The sequence below is a fragment of the Symphalangus syndactylus genome, chromosome 8, assembly GCF_028878055.3.
Source record: "Symphalangus syndactylus isolate Jambi chromosome 8, NHGRI_mSymSyn1-v2.1_pri, whole genome shotgun sequence".
NCBI lineage: Eukaryota > Metazoa > Chordata > Mammalia > Primates > Hylobatidae > Symphalangus > Symphalangus syndactylus.
In genome coordinates, this window is record NC_072430.2 from 53,203,310 (window position 1) to 53,225,493 (window position 22,184).

The 22,184-nt window shown below is 38.7% G+C and overlaps 1 protein-coding gene across 4 annotated transcripts in view; it reads right to left on the reverse strand.

The window, feature by feature from the left end:
* Positions 1-22,184, reverse strand: part of SYNE2 (spectrin repeat containing nuclear envelope protein 2) — a 379,741-nt gene that overhangs the window by 248,675 nt on the left and 108,882 nt on the right. For all 4 annotated transcript variants that reach the window (XM_055289134.2, XM_055289133.2, XM_055289132.2 and 1 more), the window contains exons 9-16: positions 19,349-19,449; positions 16,978-17,079; positions 13,132-13,269; positions 4,442-4,606; positions 3,159-3,271; positions 2,163-2,325; positions 470-548; positions 26-213 (exon numbers count right to left, since the gene is read on the reverse strand). In XM_055289134.2, coding sequence (XP_055145109.1) covers positions 26-213; positions 470-548; positions 2,163-2,325; positions 3,159-3,271; positions 4,442-4,606; positions 13,132-13,269; positions 16,978-17,079; positions 19,349-19,449 — 1,049 coding nt within the window. The remainder of the gene's footprint in view (positions 1-25; positions 214-469; positions 549-2,162; positions 2,326-3,158; positions 3,272-4,441; positions 4,607-13,131; positions 13,270-16,977; positions 17,080-19,348; positions 19,450-22,184) is intronic.

The window sequence follows — 22,184 nt, forward strand, 5'->3', positions numbered from 1 at the left end:
GCAGATGTTATTAGACTGCAAATACCTCTTTAATTTCTTCCTTCTTTGTCTCCTCAAAGCAAGCCCTTAGTAAGCGAAGGTTTTCCACATAAGTAGCCCAACATGCCAGCACTTTTTGTAGAGTGGACTTCACATTATATATATTTTTTCTATACATACAAACATCAGATTCCACCATCACATACTGTTTACTAATATTCTGACATTCTCCAGCTACAATATTAACAAAACAAAAAAGTAATCTTAGAAAACAATTTTTTATTAATAATACTATTTTAAAATATTTGCATATTAATTGACAGCAGCAAAATAATATGTACTCTGACAATATTAAAAGTGAAAGCAAGAATTTTCCCAGGAAAACATGCACATAAAACTAATTTCTAAAACATTATATAGAAAGCACAACAGATAAAACATCATTGTTGAGTGACAGTCATTCCATCAAAAAGTAACTGAACTACTTTACCCAAATTCTTATAAATTTCTCCACATTTTTGAAAAGAAGTATCAAGTCGAGCTAGGAATTCTTTTTCTTCAATAAATTTCTGGGAAGAAAACAAAAAACATATTGACAGTTTTTACTTTTAAAATTGTGCCAAGAAATCCAGATAGTGAGATACAGCCATTCAATGAAGGACATAGTTACCAAAATTTCTTTAGGGCTTTAATACTACATATTTGGTAGGGAAAGAGGAAGAAGGATGGTGAAAATCTAGGAGACATAAGCTGAGTATGAACATTAAATAGGTCTGACATCTGATAAAATTGATCTTAATGTGGTGACATGGTGCTATAATGGTTTTCCTCTTGTGGAAAAAAGGCAAGTTAAGTATTTAATTTCAGGATCTCCTACTTTGCACATTTCCTTAATATTACATAATTGTGTCAGTTGCTCTTATTTCACATGCTTTATTAATATTGAGTAATTTTTTTAAGATATATTAGCATATGTTACAAAAAGATATCCATCACACAAAAACATTTCAGAAACTACCATTAACCAAATTGTTATGGAAAAAATACTAAGCTAATTCAAAATTCATATTTACTGTATACTTATGCGTGCCAATAGTATGAATATTTAAATAGAAAAATGAAAATTCAAGCAAGGAAAAAGAAATACTCAAAATCTAGCCTAGTTTAGAATGATGCTTCCTGTTTGGAAACTTAGAGTGTTTAAGTCATAAACTGGAAGTAAATTTCTCTTTATCTTTTTTTTAAATTTTTACAATAAAACTTACAATCTTAGACTTTTCTTTCCCCCCTTCATTTCTTTTTTTCTTTTTTTTTTTTTATACAAAGTCTTGCTCTGTCGCCCAGGCTGGAGTGCAGTGCAGTGCCACAATCTCGGCTCACTGCAACCTCCACCTCCCAGGGTTCAAGTGATTCTCCTGCCTCAGCCTCCCAAGTAGCTGGTATTACAGGTGGCTACAACCACGCCCAGCTAATTTTTGTATTTTTAGTAGAGACAGGGTTTCGCCATGTCTCAAACTCCTGACCTCAGGTGATCCACCTGCCTTGGCCTCCCAATGTGTTGGGATTACAGGTGTGTGCCACCGTGCCCAGTCCCACCCCACTTCATCTCTAAAAGGAGGGAAACAAAAAGAAGGACAAAGCCTAAATGTCGAATTGACATTTCTGCGATGCTGTAGTTTTAACTTGGATGTGAACACACTTATATGCAAGTCACTTCAAACATTTTTTCCTGTAAATTAGAAGAGCTAAACCCAAAAGGAAAGCCTCAAGACAAAAAGAGAAAATGTATTGTTTATCCTAGCTAGTAAAATTTAGTAAGCTAAGATCAAAATGTTTTAAGAAAAATGTAATTACTGCATGAAACTATGAATCAGTAAGTGAAAGAGGAATTTTTAATGAAAAAAAGCATGGAAACCTTTTATATTACATTAATAGACCTGGTTAACTCTTAATCTCCCCTTGGGTAGTAAGTAGTGATATTTTCTATATTTTCACTCTTTCCTATGCTGCTGTTTGACTCCCTGTAATTCTTTTCTCCATGCAATATTTAAACTAATGAAATCTACCAAGAAAACCCATCTCAAAACCCGAAGAGTTAATGGGAAATCATGCCAAGGAAAAATGCAAACACAGCACCCAGAGATGGAGAAGAGTTGCCTAAGACACAAAATTAAAAAGCTTACATGCCAGTCTTCCAGCAATAATTCCACAGATTCTCTGCTCCCATATTTAATGTTCCAAATATCCAATTTTGATTTCACTTCATCTACCAAACCAAGAACTAAGCACTTGTAGTAATGAAATTCTAGAAGTAGAATAAATTTTTTCTCCAAAATGTTGTTGATTCTGGAAAACAGTAAAGGTTTTAGAATTTAACTTGATATTATTGACCAAATGTGAGAAATCTGTTCAGCATTTTAAAAAATATTGAGGCTTTAACTTTTTCTTTTAAGCACATGGAACTCAGATGTATCATTGTCTTTTCTTTTTTAAACACTGTAAAACAAATACTGTGACTAGATATATAACAACCATTTCTAAGGTAAAAACATCAAAAACAGAACATTTTCTGAATAAACTATTCTCCGACTGACAAATCCTGTAATAAAATGCTGATCTATGAAATAGTTTACTAAATCTGAAAACTTCCATGTAACTTAATGAAACTATAATCTAAATTTATATATTAAAAGTTTTCATTATTAAGGCTAACACCCTCTTATTATTCTAATAAGTTATTTTTGAGTAATAAGAAAAGATAATGAATTAAATAATCCCAATATTTATAGTATTTTACAGTTTATAAAGTGCTTTCATATCCCTCCTCCCATTTGATCCAGTTTCCTGGTGAGACCTGGACAGGGCAATTATCATTAACCTAAATTTACAAAGGTGGAAACATGCTCAAAAAGAGAGTAACTTATCCAAAACCAAGATACAGAGCTCAGTTTCTGAATGTTCTCCATCACCATATTCTACCATTCAATAAAAAAGGAGGTACGTTGGCATAATACCTGTAATGTTACTACTACATAAAATGTGAAGATACTGTTATCAAGATTTAAAGGAGAATACTTGGTAAAAATTATCTAAAAATCTGTATTTTGCAGTCCCTGCAGTATCAGTTGTTACTCAAACGTGAATAGTACTAGCAGCTGCGAAATGGTAGTGTTACACACCGTCTTTTCATTTCCTCCAATTTGTTAGGTGGTACCAATGGCAAGTGATTTTCATCCTTATTTTCAAAGGTAAGGAGAATGTTCAAATGATGCTCAAATCTATCCATCAGGCTCTGAAAAGAAATTCAGCATGACATAAACGATATTTATTGCCAAACACTGTAATTAAGGGTTTGTCAATCTCACTTTTTTTTTTTCAAAAAAAAAAATCATAAAGCCCTCCCCCCAACCCACTTTTTTTTTATTGTTTTAAGACACGGGGTCTCGCTCTTGTCACCCAGGCTGGAGTGCATAGCGTGATCATAGCTCACTGCAGCCTGGAATTCCTGGATTCAAAGGATCCTCTCACCTCATCTTCCTGAGTAGCTGGGTCTACAGGCACACAGCACAATACCCAGCTAATTTTGTTTTTTAAAAAAATTTCTGTAGAGGTGGGGTCTTGCTATATTGCCTAGGATGCAACTACCCCCTTTAACTAAGATTTTGTGAATAAATATTTTCGGCCGGGCATGGTGGCTCAAGCCTGTAATCCCAGCACTTTGGGAGGCCGAAGCGGGCAGATCACAAGGTCAGGAGCTTGAGACCATCCTGGCTGACACGGTGAAACCCCGTCTCTAATAAAAATACAAGAAATTAGCCAGGCATGGTGGTGGGCACCTGTAGTCCCAGCTACTTGGGAGGCTGAGGCAGGAGAATGGCGTGAACCCGGGAAGCGGTGCTTGCAGTGAGCCAAGACTGCGCCACTGCACTCCAGCCTGGGCGACACAGCAAGACTCCGTCTCAAAAAAAATATTTTTCATCATAAATGTTTTAAATCTGAACATTTTACAGAGGCAGACCATAGTTTCTTTAGTAAAACCATTACTACAATCTTTTATTTATTAGTGTATTTTCCACTCCTTCGTAGGTTCAAATACCATAAATCTCACATAATTTTTTTCATGTCATTTTAGTGAGAACCCAGTCTCTCAAATTTTGAATCAGGCTCCCCCTTCTCCACCCTCCCACCCCTTGATCTTTTCTTTTGGTCAGACTTTATTTATAGTTGCTTTAGAACTCTATCCTTATTTAGATTCTATCCTAATTGTTTCAACCTTAAACTAGCACAATGGTCATGAATGTAAAGTTACGTTCTAGGTCCCAAAAATCCCCAGAGGAATCATTCTAAACCATCCTCAAATATCCACTATTATCCTTCTCTTCTTTTTAGGACAAAGTCTTCCTCAAGAACAATCCCTAACAAAATATGTATTTTTCTACATCTCTTTTTTTTCTTTTCCAACCTTGAATAAAGTCATTTTCTCTTGTATCAGAGTCATGGCTTGAGAGTGATCCTGGGAGGCGGACAAATCTTCATCCATAAGCTCTTCTACCTCCCGGAGCCAAGCTTCAGTTTGATGGAGGGGTGGGGGCAAGGCATAATTCAGCTTTATTTTCCATGCGTTAATCTGAAAAAAAAAGAAGATATTCTTCAGTAGAATTTTTCTAGTTTATTTCTTCACATACAGTATGTTTGATTCTTTAAAGTTTCTCTGGAAGCCAAGTCCGATAAATGGGATCCATTATCATGGAAATCTTCATCAATGGGTAAATTTCTTAGTTTTAAATATCACTTAGCTACTTGCTCACCAGGAATATAATTTGTTCAAAAGCTGTAGGAAAAGAAGGCATAAGAAAAAACAAACGTTTTGATAAATCCACAATAAGATATGGGGAAAATTCAAAAAATTAAAGGCACACCTCTAAGCAAGGATACACTATCCTACTGAATGACCATCACTTGAAATGCCGTATGTCCTTGTGTGCTCTGACACTACAACTACATCCTCCATACAGATTTATAACTTCTTCCCTCTCTAGCCCTAACTGTATATCCACATGACATATCTCTACCATATCTCCCGAATATCTGTCCTTCACGAAAGCACCACCCATCCCCAAATCCAAGTATATCTCCTCCTTCCTCAGCCTCCCACCACTCCCTGCATGCACAAGCATGTGAGAAACACACACTCTGACTGCTTGCTTCTCCAAATACTTGCTGTACTCTGTCTTCGTTCTCACTGCCCCTGCTACCTGGATGTTCCCCCGGCAAGCATTGTCAAAACTCACTCATACGTTCATTCATTTACTCATTGGCCAAACATTTATGAACAACCTATTGTGCTAAGAGCTGGAGATAAAGATACAGAAAACTTCTGGCGTGGAGAAGAACCATGTGATGGTTATCCATCATTTAATGCTATGCAGCAGAGTTAGGGAAAAATTAGATGCTCAAATGCCAACATGGAAGCACCTTAAAATACACTGTGTTCAAAAATAAAAAGAAACAACATATAACCTCAAGGGTACACAACTTGAAAATACAGGTAGAGGTTGGGTGCAATAGCTCACACCTATAAACCCAGCACCTCAAGAGGCCAAGGCAGGCGGATCAGTTGAGCACAGAAGTTCAAGACCCGCTTGGGCAACATGGGAAAAACCCCATCTCTACTAAAAATACAAAAATTAGCCAGGAGTGGTGGTGCGCACCTACAGTCTCAGCTACTCAGGAGACTGAGGTGGGAGGATCACTTGAGCCCAGGAGGACAAGGCTACAGTGAGCCATGATCATGCCACTGCACTCCAGCCTGGATGACAGAGTAAGACCCTGTCTCAAAAATAAAACAAAACAATACACATAAATTCAATCTATATTATGCAAAAACATAAAACGAAAAGAAACACATTAAAGATACCAAAATTGTGGCTGAAGGAGAAAGGAGAATGGAAAGAAGGTATGAGTATAAAAGGAAATCAACACACAATTCAGCAAATGAATAAAAACAAGAGCAAGGCCCTGCCCAGCTCCATGCGTCGTGTATGAATGGAAGAGCAATTTAATAAAACCCCCTATGTCAGAGTGTAAACCAGATAAATAAAAGCCACAGCTCTTGCCTGAACCACCTATCCAGAGAAGCAGCCAAGAACATGGTTACAGGAAAGTGTGTTAAGTGATGTCACAGAGCCAGGCAGGCGGAAGTTGCAGTGAGCCAAGATCGCACCACTGCACTCCAGCCTGGGTGAGAGTGAGACCCTGTCTCAAGATACACACATACATATATATATATGCTGGCATGGTGGATCATGTCTGTAGTCCCAGCTACCTGGAGGCTGAAATAGAAGAATCGCTTGAACCCAGGAGGTGGAGGCTGCAGTGAGCCGAGATCACACCAGTGCACTCCAGCCTGGGCAACAGAGTGAGACTCCATCTCAAAAAAAAAAAAGAATGTGACTTTTTACACAAACTTACTGCTATACAGTTTGAATGTTTATCTCCTCTGAATCCCATGTTTAAGTTTGATACCCAATATTGGGGCTGGGCCTAACAGGAGCTGAGTTTCCACAAGTGCTGGTTGCTGAAAAGAGTCTGGCACCTCCTCTCTCTGTCTCTCTCGCTCTCACTTCATCTTTTGCCATGTGATTTCTATACAAAAGCTCCCCTTTGCCTTCCACTATGAATGGAAGTAGCCTAAGGCCCTCACCAGAAGCAGATGCTGGTGCCACGCTTCTTGTACAGAAGCAGAAACGTGAGCCAAATAAGCCTCTTTTTATTTATTTGATACTCCTATGAAGATCAATCACAAATTAAAATTTGTTTCACTCAACTTTCTCTAATGAAAAGTACTGGTCTTAAGTCTGTATTTTATCTTTCTGTTACCTAGCCGAATTCTACTAAATGCACTGTTTTTATTGTTTGAGGTCTTTTTTATTATTATTTTATTGTAGAGACAAGGTCTCACTATGTTGCCCAGGCTGGTCTTGAACTCCTGGCCTCAAGCAATCCTCCTGCCTTGGCCTCCCAAACTGCTGGGATTGCAGGCATAAGCCCAGTTGAGTTCTATTGTTTTTTAAACAGGCAAAAATTTGTATATTAGAGAGATCACTTCAACATTAATTCATTCAAAAACATTTATGGGGTATCCATCATATGCAAAAGCAAATACCTACAAGATATTTAACCAAGTACCCAGGTATACAAAATGAGGACAAAGCTAGGTTCCTTTAAGGCAATCAAATGGAACTGTACATAAAATGAAAGCATTAGATATTACAGTTTTTCCATTTTGTTTTGCTTTTTTTTGTCTTGCAAGTTTAATTTTCTCAAAAGGCATATGGCAAAGATAATTCTACAACCTTTTTTTTTTTTTTTTTTTGAGATGGAATCTCGGTCTGTTACCCAGGCTGGAGTGTAGTGGTAGAATCTTGGCTCACTGCAACCTCCACCTCCCAAGTTCAAGCAATTCTCCTGCCTCAGCCTCTCAAGTAGCTGGGATTACAGGCACACACCACCACACCTGGCTAATTTTTGTGTTTTTAGTAGAGACGAGGTTTCACCATGTTGACCAGGCTGGTCTCGAACTCCTGACCTCAGACGATCCGCCCGCCTCGGCTTCCCAAACTGCTGGGATTACAGGTGTAAGCCACTGCACCTGGACAATTCTACAATCTTAAATCATTAACTATTTGCCATTATGTCTCCAGATGAAAGAAAAATGAAAAAAGGTTATTTCATTATTGTAAATTTTTTTTCTTTTTGTTTTGAGATGGAGTCTCACTCTGTCTCCCAGGCTAGATACACATCTCGGCTCACTGAAACCTCCACCTCCCAGGTGCAAGCGATTCTCCTGCCTCAGCCTCCTGAGTAGCTGGGATTACAGGTATGTGCCACCATGCTTGGCTAATTTTTGTATTTTTAGTAGAGACAGGGATTTGCCATGTTGGCCAGGGCTGGTCTTGAACTCCTGACGTCAAGTGATCTGCCCGCCTCAGCCTCCCAAAGTGCTGGGATTACAGTCATGAGCCACCGCACCCAGCCATTTTTGTGAATTTTCAAATAAACAAGTTAGCATGTACTTTTAGTGTGTATAATCACTTGTACATTTGCCAAAAAATAAAACAGAAATTTGATAAATAATTGAGTTAAAGAGAGGCTAAGAGCAATACCTCTAGTTCAACTATTATTCTTTGCACAACCAAAAGACAGCTGCATATATTTTGAATTAAACCAAACCTGTTTTTTCCGACTGAGGGCTACACTCAATATTTATACAGCAGGCAGAAGAGGAAGAACAGAAGGCAATGTTTACCTTTCCTTCCTCTCCTTTCTCACTTAACACTTCCTTTCTGCAGTAATTACTTTTCAATTTGGCTGAAAAATTTATGTAAGATCTTAACAGGTCAAAATAACATAATGTTGCTATTTTCTATAGTAGGCTCAGTATGAAACCATTTACTATGATACTCTGAGGAATCTCTGCTCTCAAACTACTGAACCAGAAACTGCATACATGGTTTCAACTTTTATGACCTCAATGACTTTAAAATTAGCAATGTCTCATTTTGCCACACCAAGAAACTGAGCTGCAGTTTACCTGACTGAGGAATGGATTTTCAAGCTATTACCAATTTACAGCACCTAATCTTGCAAAATAGTTCTTTTTATGGTTTTTCTCATTACTTAGGCAATTTTTCCATATTTAACAAAATCAGGCCAGGTCTCTGTGGCCTGGAACAGACTGAACTATACAGACAATATCTTCTTCATTGCCTTCCACTTTGCTGAGGACCTGTCACGGACAGGTCTTATCCTTTTCACAAGAGTCCGTTTCAAAGCGGTGATCAGAATAGAAACTGACAATGCAATAAGCACCACACTGATGGGAAGATTCTAGGAGCTGCAAGTTCTTCAAAATTAGGTTGTCTAAAAGAGTGGCTCTTTTAAGCCACTGGACTGCTATTTAATACACTTAGTAAATGGTGTGGAAAATGTATTCTGAAAACAGGCTGCCACTCCTGACAGCCAAGCAAAGGGTCAGCAAACTTTTCCTGTGAAGAGCCAGAGTAAGTATCTTTGACTTTCTGGACCACACAGTTCCTGTCATAACTCTATAAATGTATTAAAAATCATTTCATTATCCATTTAAAAATGAGATGTTACATAAATTATACCTCAATAAAGTCTTTTTTTAAAATGAAGGCAAAAGAAAGACATATTTAGAGATCAACGAAAACTAGGGGAATTTGTCACTCACATCCCTGTATCGTAAAGTAAGTGAAAGGAAGTTTTCAGGCTGAAGGGAACTGAGCTCAATGGAAACTCAAATCTCTAGAAAGAAATTAAGAACATGGGAAATACCTAGATAAATATAAAAGATTAATTTTTTCATTTAATTTCCTTAAAATATATGGTTGATTAGAGCAAAAAAAAAAAATTATAACATGGCCCTGAGGATTTTAAGACATATGCTACATGTGTCATGTATATTTATATATAAAACAACTATAGCATAAATAATGGAAGATGAATCAATTTGATTGCAGGATTTCTACATGTTACAAAAAGTTGTACAATAACTTAGATATTGTACAACTCTAAGGCTGGGTGTGGTGGCTCACACCTGTAATCCCAGCACTTCAGTAGGCCTAAGCGAGTGGATCCCTTGAGCCCAGGAGTTCAAGACCAGCCTAGGCAACATAGTGAAACCCCTTCTCTGCAAAAAAATACAAAAGAAATTGAGCGTGCATGGTGATACATGCCTGTAGTCCCAGCTACTCAGAAAGCTGAGGTGGGAGAATTGACTGAGCCCGGGAAACAGAGGTTGCAATTAGCTGTGATTAAGCCACTACACTCCAGCCTGGGCGACAAAGCAAGACCCTGTCTCAAAAAAAAAAAAAAAGAGAACTCTAAGTGGACTGTAAAAATTTTATAATGTATATTATAATCCCTAGAGCAACCACTAAAAACATGATAGGAAGAAGTAGAGCCAAGTCAATAGACAAATTAAAATGGAATTCTTAAAAAACGCATGATCCAAAACCAGGCAAGAAAGGAAGAAACAAGGGCCAGGCACAGTGGCTCACGTCTGTAATACCAGCACTTCGGGAGGCCAAGGCAGGCAGATCACTTGAGGTCAGGAGTTCGAGACCAGCCTGGCCAACATGGTGAAACTCCATCTCTACTAAAAATACAAAAATTAGCCAGGCATGGTGGTGGGTGCCTATAATCCCAGCTACTTGGGAGGCTGAGGCGGGAGAATCGCTTGAACCCAGAGGCAGAGGTTGCAGTGAGCCACGATTATGCCCCTGCACTCCAGCCCAGGAGACAGGGAGACTCTATCTCAAAAAAAAAAAAAAAGAAAGAAAGGAAGGAAGGAAGGAAGAAACAGAGATAGAAAAAGCAGAGAGAATAAACAAAACAAAGAGTTAAATGATACACCTAAATTGAACTATTTCAACAATTATATTAAGTGGACTAAGCACTACAATTAAAAGAGAGGGGATAGCCTAGGCATGGTGGTTCATGCCTGTAATTCCAACACTTTGGGAGGCCAAAAGTTCTAATTCAAGAGCATTGCTTGAGGCCAGGAGTTCATGACCAGTATGGGCAACATGGCAAAACTCCATCTCCACAAAAAAATTTAAAACTTTGCGAGGAGTGATGGCACACACCAGTAGTCCCAGCTACCTGGGAGGCTGAGGCAGGAGGATGGCTTGAGCCTAGGAGGCTGAGGCTGCAGTAAGCCATGATTGTGCTGGTTCACTCTAGCCCGGACAACACAGTGAGACTCGATCTCAAAAAAAGACACAGGGATTGGCAGAGTAGGTAAGAAAGCAAGATACAACTACGTGTCATTTATAAGAGATACACTTTGAATATAAAGACTCCAAATAGATTAAAAGTAAATGAAGGAAAAAGATGTACTATACAGTCAGCATAGAAGACTGGAATGACCATACTGGTATAAGATTAAGTATAATATTACTAGATGTCAAGAGAAACAGCATTATTAAAGATAAGCAGGAATACTTCATAATGGTAGAAGTCCTTAGGAAGACAAAGTAATCATAAGCATGTACACACAACGACAATGTTTTAAAATACATTGAATACAGCATTGAAGACAGATTCCCACAGATTTTAATACTCCTCTCTCAGCAATATATAATAGAATTAGACAAAACATCAGTCAAGACACAGATAATCTGAACAAAATGATCAACCACCTTGTATTAATTAATATTTGTAATTTGGAAGCAACATAAATGCCCATCAACAGATGAATGGATAAAGAAAACATGGTACATATACACAATGGAGTACTATTCAGCCATAAAAAAAAAATAAGGGCCGGGCACAGTGGCTCACACCTGTAATCCCAGCACTTTGGGAGGCTGAGGCGGGTGGATCACGAGGTCAGGAGATTGAGATCATCATGGCTAAAACAGTGAAACCCCGTCTCTACTAAAAATACAAAAATTTAGCTGGGCGTGGTGGGATGCACCTGTAGTCTCAGCTACTCGGGAGGCTGAGGCAGAGAATCACTTGAATCCAGGAGATGGAGGGGTTGCAGTGAGCTGAGATCGCTCCCCTGCACTCCAGCATGGTGACAGAGCAAGACCCCATCTCAAAAAAAAAAAAAAAATATTAGCCGGGCATGGTGGTGTGCACCTGTAATCCCAGCTACTCAGGGGCTGAGGCAGGAGAATCTCTTGAACTTGGGAGGCAGAGTTTCCAATGAGCCGAGATCACACCACTGCACTCTAGCCTGGGCAATGGAGCAAGACTCCACCTCAAAAAAAAAAAAAAAAAAAAAAAAAAGAATGAGATTCTGTCATTTGCAACAACGTGGATGGAAGTGGAAGTCATCGTGTTAAGTGAAATAAGCTACGCACAGAAAGACAAATATCACATGTTCTTACTTATTTGTGGAATCTAAAAATCAAACCAGTTTAACTCATGGAGATATAGAGTAGAAGGATGATTACCAGAGGCTGGGAAGAGCAGTAAGGGGAAATGGAGATGGCTAAAGGGTACAAAAAAATAGAAAGAACAAATAAGACCTACTATTTAATAGCACAACAGGGTGACTACGGTCAATAATAACTTAATTGTACATTTTAAAATAACTTGAAGAGTGTAACTGGATTGTTTGTACCTCAAAGGATAAATGCTTGAGGGAATGGATATCCCATTCTCCAAGATGTGCTTATTTCACATTGTATGCCTGTACCAAAATATCTCATGTACCCCATAAATATATACACCTACTATGTACCCATAAAAATTAAAAATTAAATTGAATTTTTAAAAAAGTCAACATTTATAGAATATTACACCCAATGACTGCAGAATATGTGTTCTTTTCAAGTGCACAAAGTTATGTACCATATGCTGGGCCATAAACCATGTCTCAATAAATTGAAAAGGATTGAAATTATACAGATATATTCAGACACACATGCACAAATTCATCCTTACACACTCTCTGTGGGTTTGTTCCTACTTCTTTCAAGCATCTACTGATATTGATACATGATAGTAGAGAAGAAGCCACAGGTCAATCAAAATATAGATAATCTACTGTAGCAAACCAAGAATTGATAGCAAATATATCAAGCTTGGATAAGCTTGTGTTTTCTCTAAGCAGAATGCAAAAAATCCCTACTTAAAGGATGACCACTACCCAAATGATGCCATGGAGAAAATATAAAAACACTATCCCATTTTCTCATGAAGCATCTATGCTGTCTTTTACAGGATTTCTCATGGAAGTTTAAAACAAAATACTCATCCGAAAAAACAAAGCTGCCCTTTGAAAATGTTCTCTTTTATTTGAGATGGAGTCTCATTCTGTCGCCCAGGCTGGAGTGCAGTGGTGCGATCCTGGCTCACTGCAACCTCTGCCTCTGGGGTTCAAGTGATTCTCCTGCCTCAGCCTCTCGAGTAGCTGGGATTACAGGTGTCCACCAACACGCACTGCTGATTTCTGTATTTTTAGTAGAGACATGGTTTCGCCATGTTGGCCAGGCTGCTATCAAACTCCTGACCTCAAGTGATCCACCCCGCTTGGTCTCCCAAAGTGCTGGGATTACAGGTGTGAGCCACTGTTTTTGGCCAGAAAATATTCTTCTAATCAACATAAACAGTCACCTGGTGATTGAGGCCATCCCAGGCTTCTCTCAACTGTAAATGATCCTTGTCCAGCTCATCCGGATCCCATTTTATTGACAGGACATCCAAAAAGGACTTTTTTTCTTCACTGAATGACTCCATAAAGGACAGCAGGCTCTACAATTAGAAGAGTATTTTAAAGACTGAAAATGTTTAATTCCATTTATATCATATAATCTGTTATTTTGAGGTCTACAGGTATAGGATATATTTAAGTTTTTACTTAAAGGTAAAATCCCCTGAATCCAGTATCCTCTCTCTGCTCTGGTTTCCTTCTTCAGTGCACTGTGATAACTGGGCACCAGCATAATGTCATAGGTCTCACTCTGCGCTTTGTGTATTGTTGGATTTATACTGGAATGGAGCAGCAAGGTCACTGGGCTACAGGACAGATCATGATGCCACATGGAAAACATGAGTTTGTTTGTTCTCCACAAGTATGCACTCACGACAAAATAAGAATGAATGAATGTGAAAATTATATGACAGCAGTAGTCATATATAAGCGATTTTCAAAGTGTTCATGAATAACTGAGCTTCAGCTTATTCTTCCCAATTCATTTTATATAAATTCTGAGAAACACTTTGCCTTCAAATATTTAATAAGTAAAGCTTTTTCTTGGTTCACATTTGTGTGAAATATGGGTGTTTAAGAGTTATCAGGCTGGGCGCGGTGGCTCATGCCTGTAATCCCAGCACTTTGGAAGGCCGAGGTGGGTGGATCACCAGGTCAAGAAATTGAGACCATCCTGGCCAACATGGTGAAACCCCATCTCTACTAAAAATATGAAAATTAGCTGGGCGTGGTGGCGCCCGCCTGTGGTCCCAGCTACTTGGGGCGCTGAGGCAGGAGAATCGCTTGAACCAGGGAGGCGGAGGTTGCAGTGAGCCGAGATCACGCCACTGCACTCCAGCCTGGTGACAGAGACTCCGTCTCAAAAAAAAAAAAAAAAAAAAAAAAAGAGTTATCAATTGGCCAGGCAGTGCAGCTCACGACTGTAACCCTAGCAATTTGGGAGGCTGAGGCAGGTGCATCACTTGAGCCCAGGAGTTCAAAACTGGCCAGAGCAACATGGCAAAACCCCATATCGACCAAAAATACAAAAAATTGGCTAGGCATGGTGACACACACCTGTAGTCTCAGCTACTCAAGAGGCTGAAGTGGGAGAATGGCTTGAGCCCAGGAGGCAGAGGTTGCAGTGATCTGTGATCGGACCACTGCACTACAGCCTGGGAGACAGAGAGAGATCCTGTCTCAGGGAAAAAAAAAAAAAAGAGTTACTGATTACACAGATTTTTTTTTCTATTTTTGGAGACAGGATCTGGCTCTATCACCCAGGCTGAAGTTCAATGGCATGATCTTGGCTCACTGCAACCTCTGCCTCCTGTGCTCAAGTGACCCTCCCACCTCAGTCTCCCGAGCAGCTGGCACTACAGGAGTGCACCACCACGTCCAGCTAATTTTTTTTTTGTTTGTATTTTTTGTAGATACAAGGTTTCACCATGTTGTCCAGGCTGGTTTTGAACTCCTGGGCTCAAATGATCCACCTGCCTCACCTCCCAAAGTGCTGAGATTACAGACGTGAGCCACCACAACTGGCCACAGATAACTACTCAGCTCTGGGGTTGTAGTGTGAAAGTAGCTACTGACAGGTATGGCTCTGTTCCAATAACATTTTATTCACAAAATGAGCCAACCTCTGCTTTAGAACCATGCTGCTCAAAGTACTCCAAGGATCAGCATTAATGTTTTAAATGTCATTTAAAACATTATCCAGAATTATTGACAGCATTTTAAATGAAATGTTATGAGAACGTCAAAGGATAATTAATTTACTTTAATTCTGATAATTAATGACTTCATAAAGCCTTCTATTTAGGAAACCCGAATCTGTGATACATTATTAAATCAAAGACATATGTGAGAACAATGCACTTTCAGTAAATGATGAGCACTTTGTCGAGAAAAAAGTCTTAGACCAGAGCTAAGGGAAGAAGGTCAAGAAGCCTATGCAGTTCAGACCAAAGGAAGAAAAAGATGTTTGATCCCTTCCTTCTCTGATGCTTCCAAAGCAAAAAGGAAAGTATGGCCAGCAAGTTGCACAACCCACTGAATGTTACAGTTGAAACAGCTGGACTTATCCAACTCTTTGACTTAACAGACAGGGAGATGGAAGCCTAGAGGTGCTAAGTGCTGTGTAGGTACCTGACAGTATCTGCAGCTTGTTTAGGACAAAGCACTGGGGAGACGCACAGTGCTGCATAGACAATGGGCTCTAAGAAATGGGACTGAGGAACCTTTGCTTTGTTTCCTATTAAGTCTCTTTCAAGACAGTACAGGGAGTAACTACTTACCCCAGAGAAGCATCACAATGTAAAAACAGCTAGGGCTTTAAAGACACACTTCCATTCAAATCCCATCTCTACACTTTCAGTAGCCATGTAACCTTAAATAAGCCACTTATTATCTTCATCTGTAAAACTGGGATAATACCAAGCTCAGCAAGATATTTTAACATGTGAAATGCAAATCAGCAAGGTATCTGCTACATAGAAAATGTTCAACATGGTCAGGTGTGGTGGCTCACACCTGAAATCCCAGCACTTTAGGAGGCTGAGGTGGGCGGATCACTTGAAGTCGTCAGGAGTTCAAGACCAGCCTGGCCAACATAGTGAAAACCCATCTCTACTAAAAATACAAAAATTAGCCGGGTCTGGTGGCAGATGCCTGTAATCCCAGCTACTCAGGAGACTGAGGCATGAGAATTGCTTGAACCCAGGAGGCAGAGGCTGTAGTGAGCCAAGGTCACACCACTGTACTCTAGCCTGGACCACAGAGCAAGATTCCGCCTCAAAAAAAAAAAAAAATGTTCAATATGTGGTAATAATCACAGTTGTCATTATTTCCCAAAGGACTCTCAGTTGAGCCCTGTATTGTAATTCTAGGATCCCTATTCCTGATTTTTCTTCCATTCAATATTCATTCTAAAAAGCATGTTCTGGGGCCGGGCACTGTGGCTCACGCCTGTAATCCCAGCACTTTGGGAGGCCGAGGCAGGTGGATCACCTGAGGTCAGGAGTTCGAGACCAGCCTGACCAACATGGAGAAACCCCGTCTCTACCAAAAATGCAAAATTAGCTGGGCATGGTGGTACACGCCTGTAATCTCAGCTACTCGGAAAGCTGAGGCAGGAGAATTGCTTGAACCTGGGAGGTGGCAGTTGCGGTGAGCCAAGATCGCGCCATTGCACTCCAGCCTAGGCAACGAGAGCAAAATTCCATCTCAAAAAATAAAAATAAAAATAAAATAAAAAGCATGTTCTGCTTTAAACCAGGGATTGGAAAACCTTTACTGTAAGGGGCAAGACAGTAAATATCTCAGGCTTTATAGAGCCATATGGTCTCTATCACAACTACTCAACTCTGGGGTTACAGTGTGAAAGTAGTGACTGGCAATACTTAAATGGGTGTGGCTCTGTTCCAACAACATTTTATTTACAAAATGGGCCAACCCCTGCTCTAGAACCACACTGCTCAAAGTACTCCAAAAACCGGCAGAATCAACATCACCTGAGACCTCGTTAGAAATGCAAAAACTCGGGCCCTGCCCCAGAACTACTGAACCAGAATGTGCATTTTAACAGGACTACCCAGTGAATCACAGGCACCTTAAAGTTTCGGAAGTACAGTCCTACAATTCAGCCTTAAAACCTTCAGTGAATTTAATATTTAAAATACTTAACCCTGAAAGAGTTTTCTAAAAACATACTTATTGCTCATCGCTTAAAAAGTAAATTACAAACAGCTGTTTAAAATCATACTTACATTATACTTTTTAAAGTAGGTATCATTTTCTGAATCCTTTAGCAACTTCTGTAGTTTTTCCTTTTGCAGAGTTAACCAGACCATAGCATCTTTCACCTTTCCCTGTATTTTACATACACAAAATTAAACTATATTTTAAACAGATTTGGTTTTTTTAACAAAAAAATTAATAACTTGAAACATCAGTGAAATAATGCCATCATTACACACCAATGATTCATTATGCCAAAGAGTAATTTCACTTGTTCACATAACACCTTAAATTTTAAACCAGATTGAAACTAGCATCTGAACATGACAATGTGCTAAAGAAATGGGCAAGCAACGCATCCCCTCCCCCATTTTGGCTTGGAGAACATTATTCTAAATCACTTCTTTATAGCAGGCATTTCAGAAGACTGCCTTCCAATAATTCGAAATATGGGGTAACTCAAGAGATGTTCACACCCTGCAAAAACACTGACATCAAAAATAACTCAAACACTTTCGAGAGCCTAAAAATAACACTACCAAAGGTTTTAGCTATGCTATCATTAAGATGTGAACAACAATTACTTTTTCCGTAGATTCTTGCTTAGGTGGTAAACTTGCTTACATTTGGTAGCCAATTTCACTGCTAGAGGACAAAGAAGTTATACCTTATTTCCACTCTTCTTTAACCTTCATTTACTTTGTTTTTTCCCATTAAGTAAAAGTTTTCTAACATTTTTGTACTCAATTTCATGGACAGTTGAATCTTTCATTTTATTTTTTTAATATGAAAATTAATTAGAAAAGAATAGCTCCTCAGCAGGCCAGAAATAAGTGAACTGAATTATAAGCCTGCATCTCAGCTTGAGACTCTCTTCCAGAGTCAGCAACAATCTGGCTTATTGCCTCAAACTTAACAGCTGGAAAAACACAGGTCCAATTTGTCAAATAAAATGCAAGTAAATATGTCTGAAAATGCATGCAAACATGTGGTTTAAAAGACATTTTTAAGTAATATTATCAAACATTTTACTAAATTCACAGCACTCATTTATCATCTTAGAAGCAGAATAAGAGTTTCTTTTCAGCTCAGCAATTTTTATGAAGTTTCCACCCACAATATTTTGTGTAACTCACTGAAAGTAAAGGAGAAAAACTGAATTATCGAATGGCAATCTAATAGTAATTCAAGGCTGGGCGCAGTGGCTCACGCCTATAATCCAGCACTTTGGGAGGCCAAGGCAGGCAGATCACTTGAGGCCAGGAGTTCAAGACCAGCCTGACCAACATGGTGAAATCCTGCCTCTACTAAAAATACAAAAATCAGCCAGGCAGGATGGTCCATGCCTGTAATCCCAGCTATCGGGAGGCTGAGGCACGAGAATCATTTGAGCCTTAGAGGCAGAGAAAATAGTAATTCAAGAGTATATCAACAAATATGGATTAACAATATAACACAACACTTTCATTTATATGAATCACACAATTTCATTTATATGAAGCTAAAGAATAGGCAAACTGGAAAGGTGCTAAAATTAGATGATGGTGAGGGTTGCCCGATCATGTAAATACACTAACAACCATTGAAATGAACATATTAAATAGATGAATTTTATGGTATATAAATTATATCTCAATAAAGGAAATAAATATTATAATACACAAAAATTTGATAGGATGGGTGCAGTGGCTCACTCCTGTAATCCCAGCACTTTGGGAGGCTGAGGTGGGTGGATCACTTGAAGTCAGGAGTTTGAGACCAGCCTGGCCAACATGGTGAAACCTGGTCTCTACCAAATATACAAAAATCAGCTGGGTATGGTGGCACGTGCCTGTAATTCCAGCTACTTGGGAGGCTGAGGCATGAGAATCACTTAAACGGGGAGAAAGAGGTTGCTGTAAGTCAAGATCGTGCCACTGCACCCCAGCCTGGGCGACAGAGCAAGACTCCATCTAAAAATAAATAAATAAATAAAAAATAAAAATAAAAAATAGAATATTATAATAAAAATTTGATATCTTTAGATTTTTAAAAGCTTAACTTCATTTGTCTTATACAGTGCCCATCTAAAAGTTGTTTCAGATAATTCAGTAAAGTTTAATGAATTATCCCTTCGAACCTAAAAAAAAAAAAAAAAAAGAATATTCAACACTAATCTACAGTAAAAGAAATTAGAATGCTGGTTGCCTGGGGTGGAGAGCAGAGATAGAAAAGGTGCCCAGTGGAATACTCTGGGTACTAGAAATGTTTTACATCATGATTGAAGTATGATTTACAGGGGTGTATGCTCATTAAACCGTACATTTAAGTTCTATATGCAAATTACATCTTGATTTTAAAAATTAAACCATTAGCAGGATACAACTAAAATGAGCTTGATTTATGCATAAGAAAACATACCCGAGCCTCCTCTCCAGTCCCAGGGGCATCTTTGGAATACTGCAGAAACTGTGCCACATAGGTCATGATGGACTTTTCATCAGGATCAACAACATCCACATCTGCAAGATACACCACACTATCAATTAGCTGTTACACATTTGCTATAATGAATACTCAAGAATGGGCTATGCCATAGCCTCTGCCATTTGGTTCACAGGCTCTGGAAATGGACCAAAGTAGGCACCCAGCCATCCAATCTCTGTTTACTCAGCCTTGCTGCAAGACTGTGCAGTGGCTAAGAGTTTAGATCTATACTCAGAGAGATCTGGGTTAAATCCTGGCACTAGTATGTGCACAGTCTCCGTTTTCTAATAATAAAGTGTCACTATGGGGTATGTCTGAGGGCATAAGTAGTCAGAGAGGATGAAGAGGAGAAAATAAAGCATTCCTCTTTCTAGACACATGGTGCAGAAATTCCTCCAGGAATGCAGGAACATACAGCAATTAGAATGCATTCCTGACACGTTGGTCTTGGCATGTGTACAGTAAAGCATCTCCAAAAGCATATATTGTATAGAAGGCTTATCTAAGACATCCACAGAGTTTGTTCATTCATTCATGGAACAAGTAAATCTACTGAGAGCCTTCTACAGGCCAGGCTTTGTGTTGCATTAAGAGTCCATGGTGAAATAAGTTTGTAAAATGCTGAATTAAACAAAATTTTAAAGACCACAAATCCTTATTTATCTTATTTTTTATTTTTTTTTTAGACAGGGTCTCTCTGTGTTGTCCAGTCTGGTCTCAAACTCCTGGCCTCAAGCAGTCCTCCGACCTCAGCCTCACAAGTAGCTGGCACAAGACACTGTGCCAGGCATATAAATTCTGTAAAGTGCAGAACTTCTCCAGGCATCTAATAAGTGAAGGAGATCATAAAATCACAAAAGGGGGATGCAATATGTCACAGACAAAATGAACACCTAATTTGGAGGTGTTTCTTGACCTAAACAAGCAACGAAGATTATTGGAAAAAAAAAAAACTTCACTGTTTATTTATTAAGTTAAACTTAAAGCAACAAATATTTACAGAGAGCCAATAAATGTGGGTCACAGGCAGGGGCTACAAGGATACATAAGGTATGGTCCATGCCTTTGGAGATCTTCCATTTCAACCCTCTATTCATTCATTCAACTAGTAGATGCTAGATGCCTTAAAACATTATCTTTCCCTCAAGGAGTTTAAGGTTAGGAGAAAAACAAATAACAAACAAATACAACACACCACGCGTGCTTTAGTGAACATATTTACTAGGTTCAATGAGTGCTCTAGGTCACCTGAAGTAGAAAATAAATCTAATCCATTTGCAAACAATATAATTCAAGGCAGTAAGCATATAAAAGCTAGCAATAAAAAGCTGAGGGTAGGGTTTCAATATAGGAAGAATTTCTAAGAATTAAGTTATTCTATCTTTAACTGAAAAAGATATAAACACCAAGAGATACATAAAATAATGATACTGGCTTATTTAGATATCGCTTTATAAAAACTTCTCATTATATACGAAGCCACGTGTGAAAATTAAATGTGTTAACAATATTATGTCAAAATAGTTCCCTTATTCAAATATGACTATGGTATTTGGTTTGCATAAATAATCATGATGCATTTCACATTTTTGAGCTATTATTGAAGCCATTTATAATGAATTATGGGCAATTAATTATGCAGAGGAAATTTGTTTTTACTATAGTGTCCATTTCATTAGTTGACTGGTTATTTGTACATACAAAAACGGAGAAAATATTTTATACTAGTAATAAAGATTTGGAGAATCACAATATAAGAAAAGTATTTAAAACAGTCATCAGAAACAGGAAATGAGAACAAAAGTATGAGGAAAAATAAAGGAAAAACAAAAGACAACGAAAAGCCAAAAGAAAAGACAAAAGACAAAGAAAGGGAGAAAAGAAGGTAAAAAAGGAAGGGAGTAAAAAGAGATAGGGGTAAAAAGTTAACAAGAATTAGTAACAACCAACATGAAGTCAGACCAATGTCCAAACTGTAGAAATACGGCTGTAGGCAGGCCGGGTGCGGTGGCTTAAGCCTGTAATCCTAGCGCTTTGTGAGGTTGAGGCGGCGAATCACCTGAGGTCAGGAGTTCTAGACCATCCTGGCCAACATGGCGAAACCCCCTCTCTACTAAAAATACAAAAATTAGCCATGCGTGGTGGCACATGCCTGTAATCCTAGCTATTCAGGAAGCTGAGGCAGGACAATTGCTTGAACCCAGGAGGCGAAGGTTGCAGTGAGCTGAGACTGAGCCACTGCTCTCCAGCCTGGGAGACAGAGCAAGAGATTCCATCTCAAAAAAAAAAAAAAAAAAAGAAAAGAAAAGAAAAGAAAAATAAAAGAATATGGCTGTAAGCTCACATATTAAGTTCTAAGTTCACATTAGGCTGTGAGCTTATAAATATTACCTAATTCAACTCTTACCCAAACCTGAAGTCCAAAGAGGCTAAACACCAGTAGCAAAGAGCACAGCTACCACCCAGATCTTGGTTTCTAATACCATTCTCCAATAAAAAGAGCCAGGGCTCCTTGGAGAAATGACTCATCCTAAGACGGGGGCAGGAAATATACAAGATGAGCCTGCAGTGTCTTGTCAGGCCAGAAAGTAAGAAAATGCTCAAAAACAAACAAGCAAACCCCATACTGATGGGGATAAATCAAAGGAGCACAGGAGCCAACTGAAAGAGCTCCTAGTGGCCAAAACTTTGAGCATAAAGAGGATTTTTTAAAAAATTGACCATTAAAATAAACAAAGTAGTATTGCATTACAACTAAGTAGAAAATATC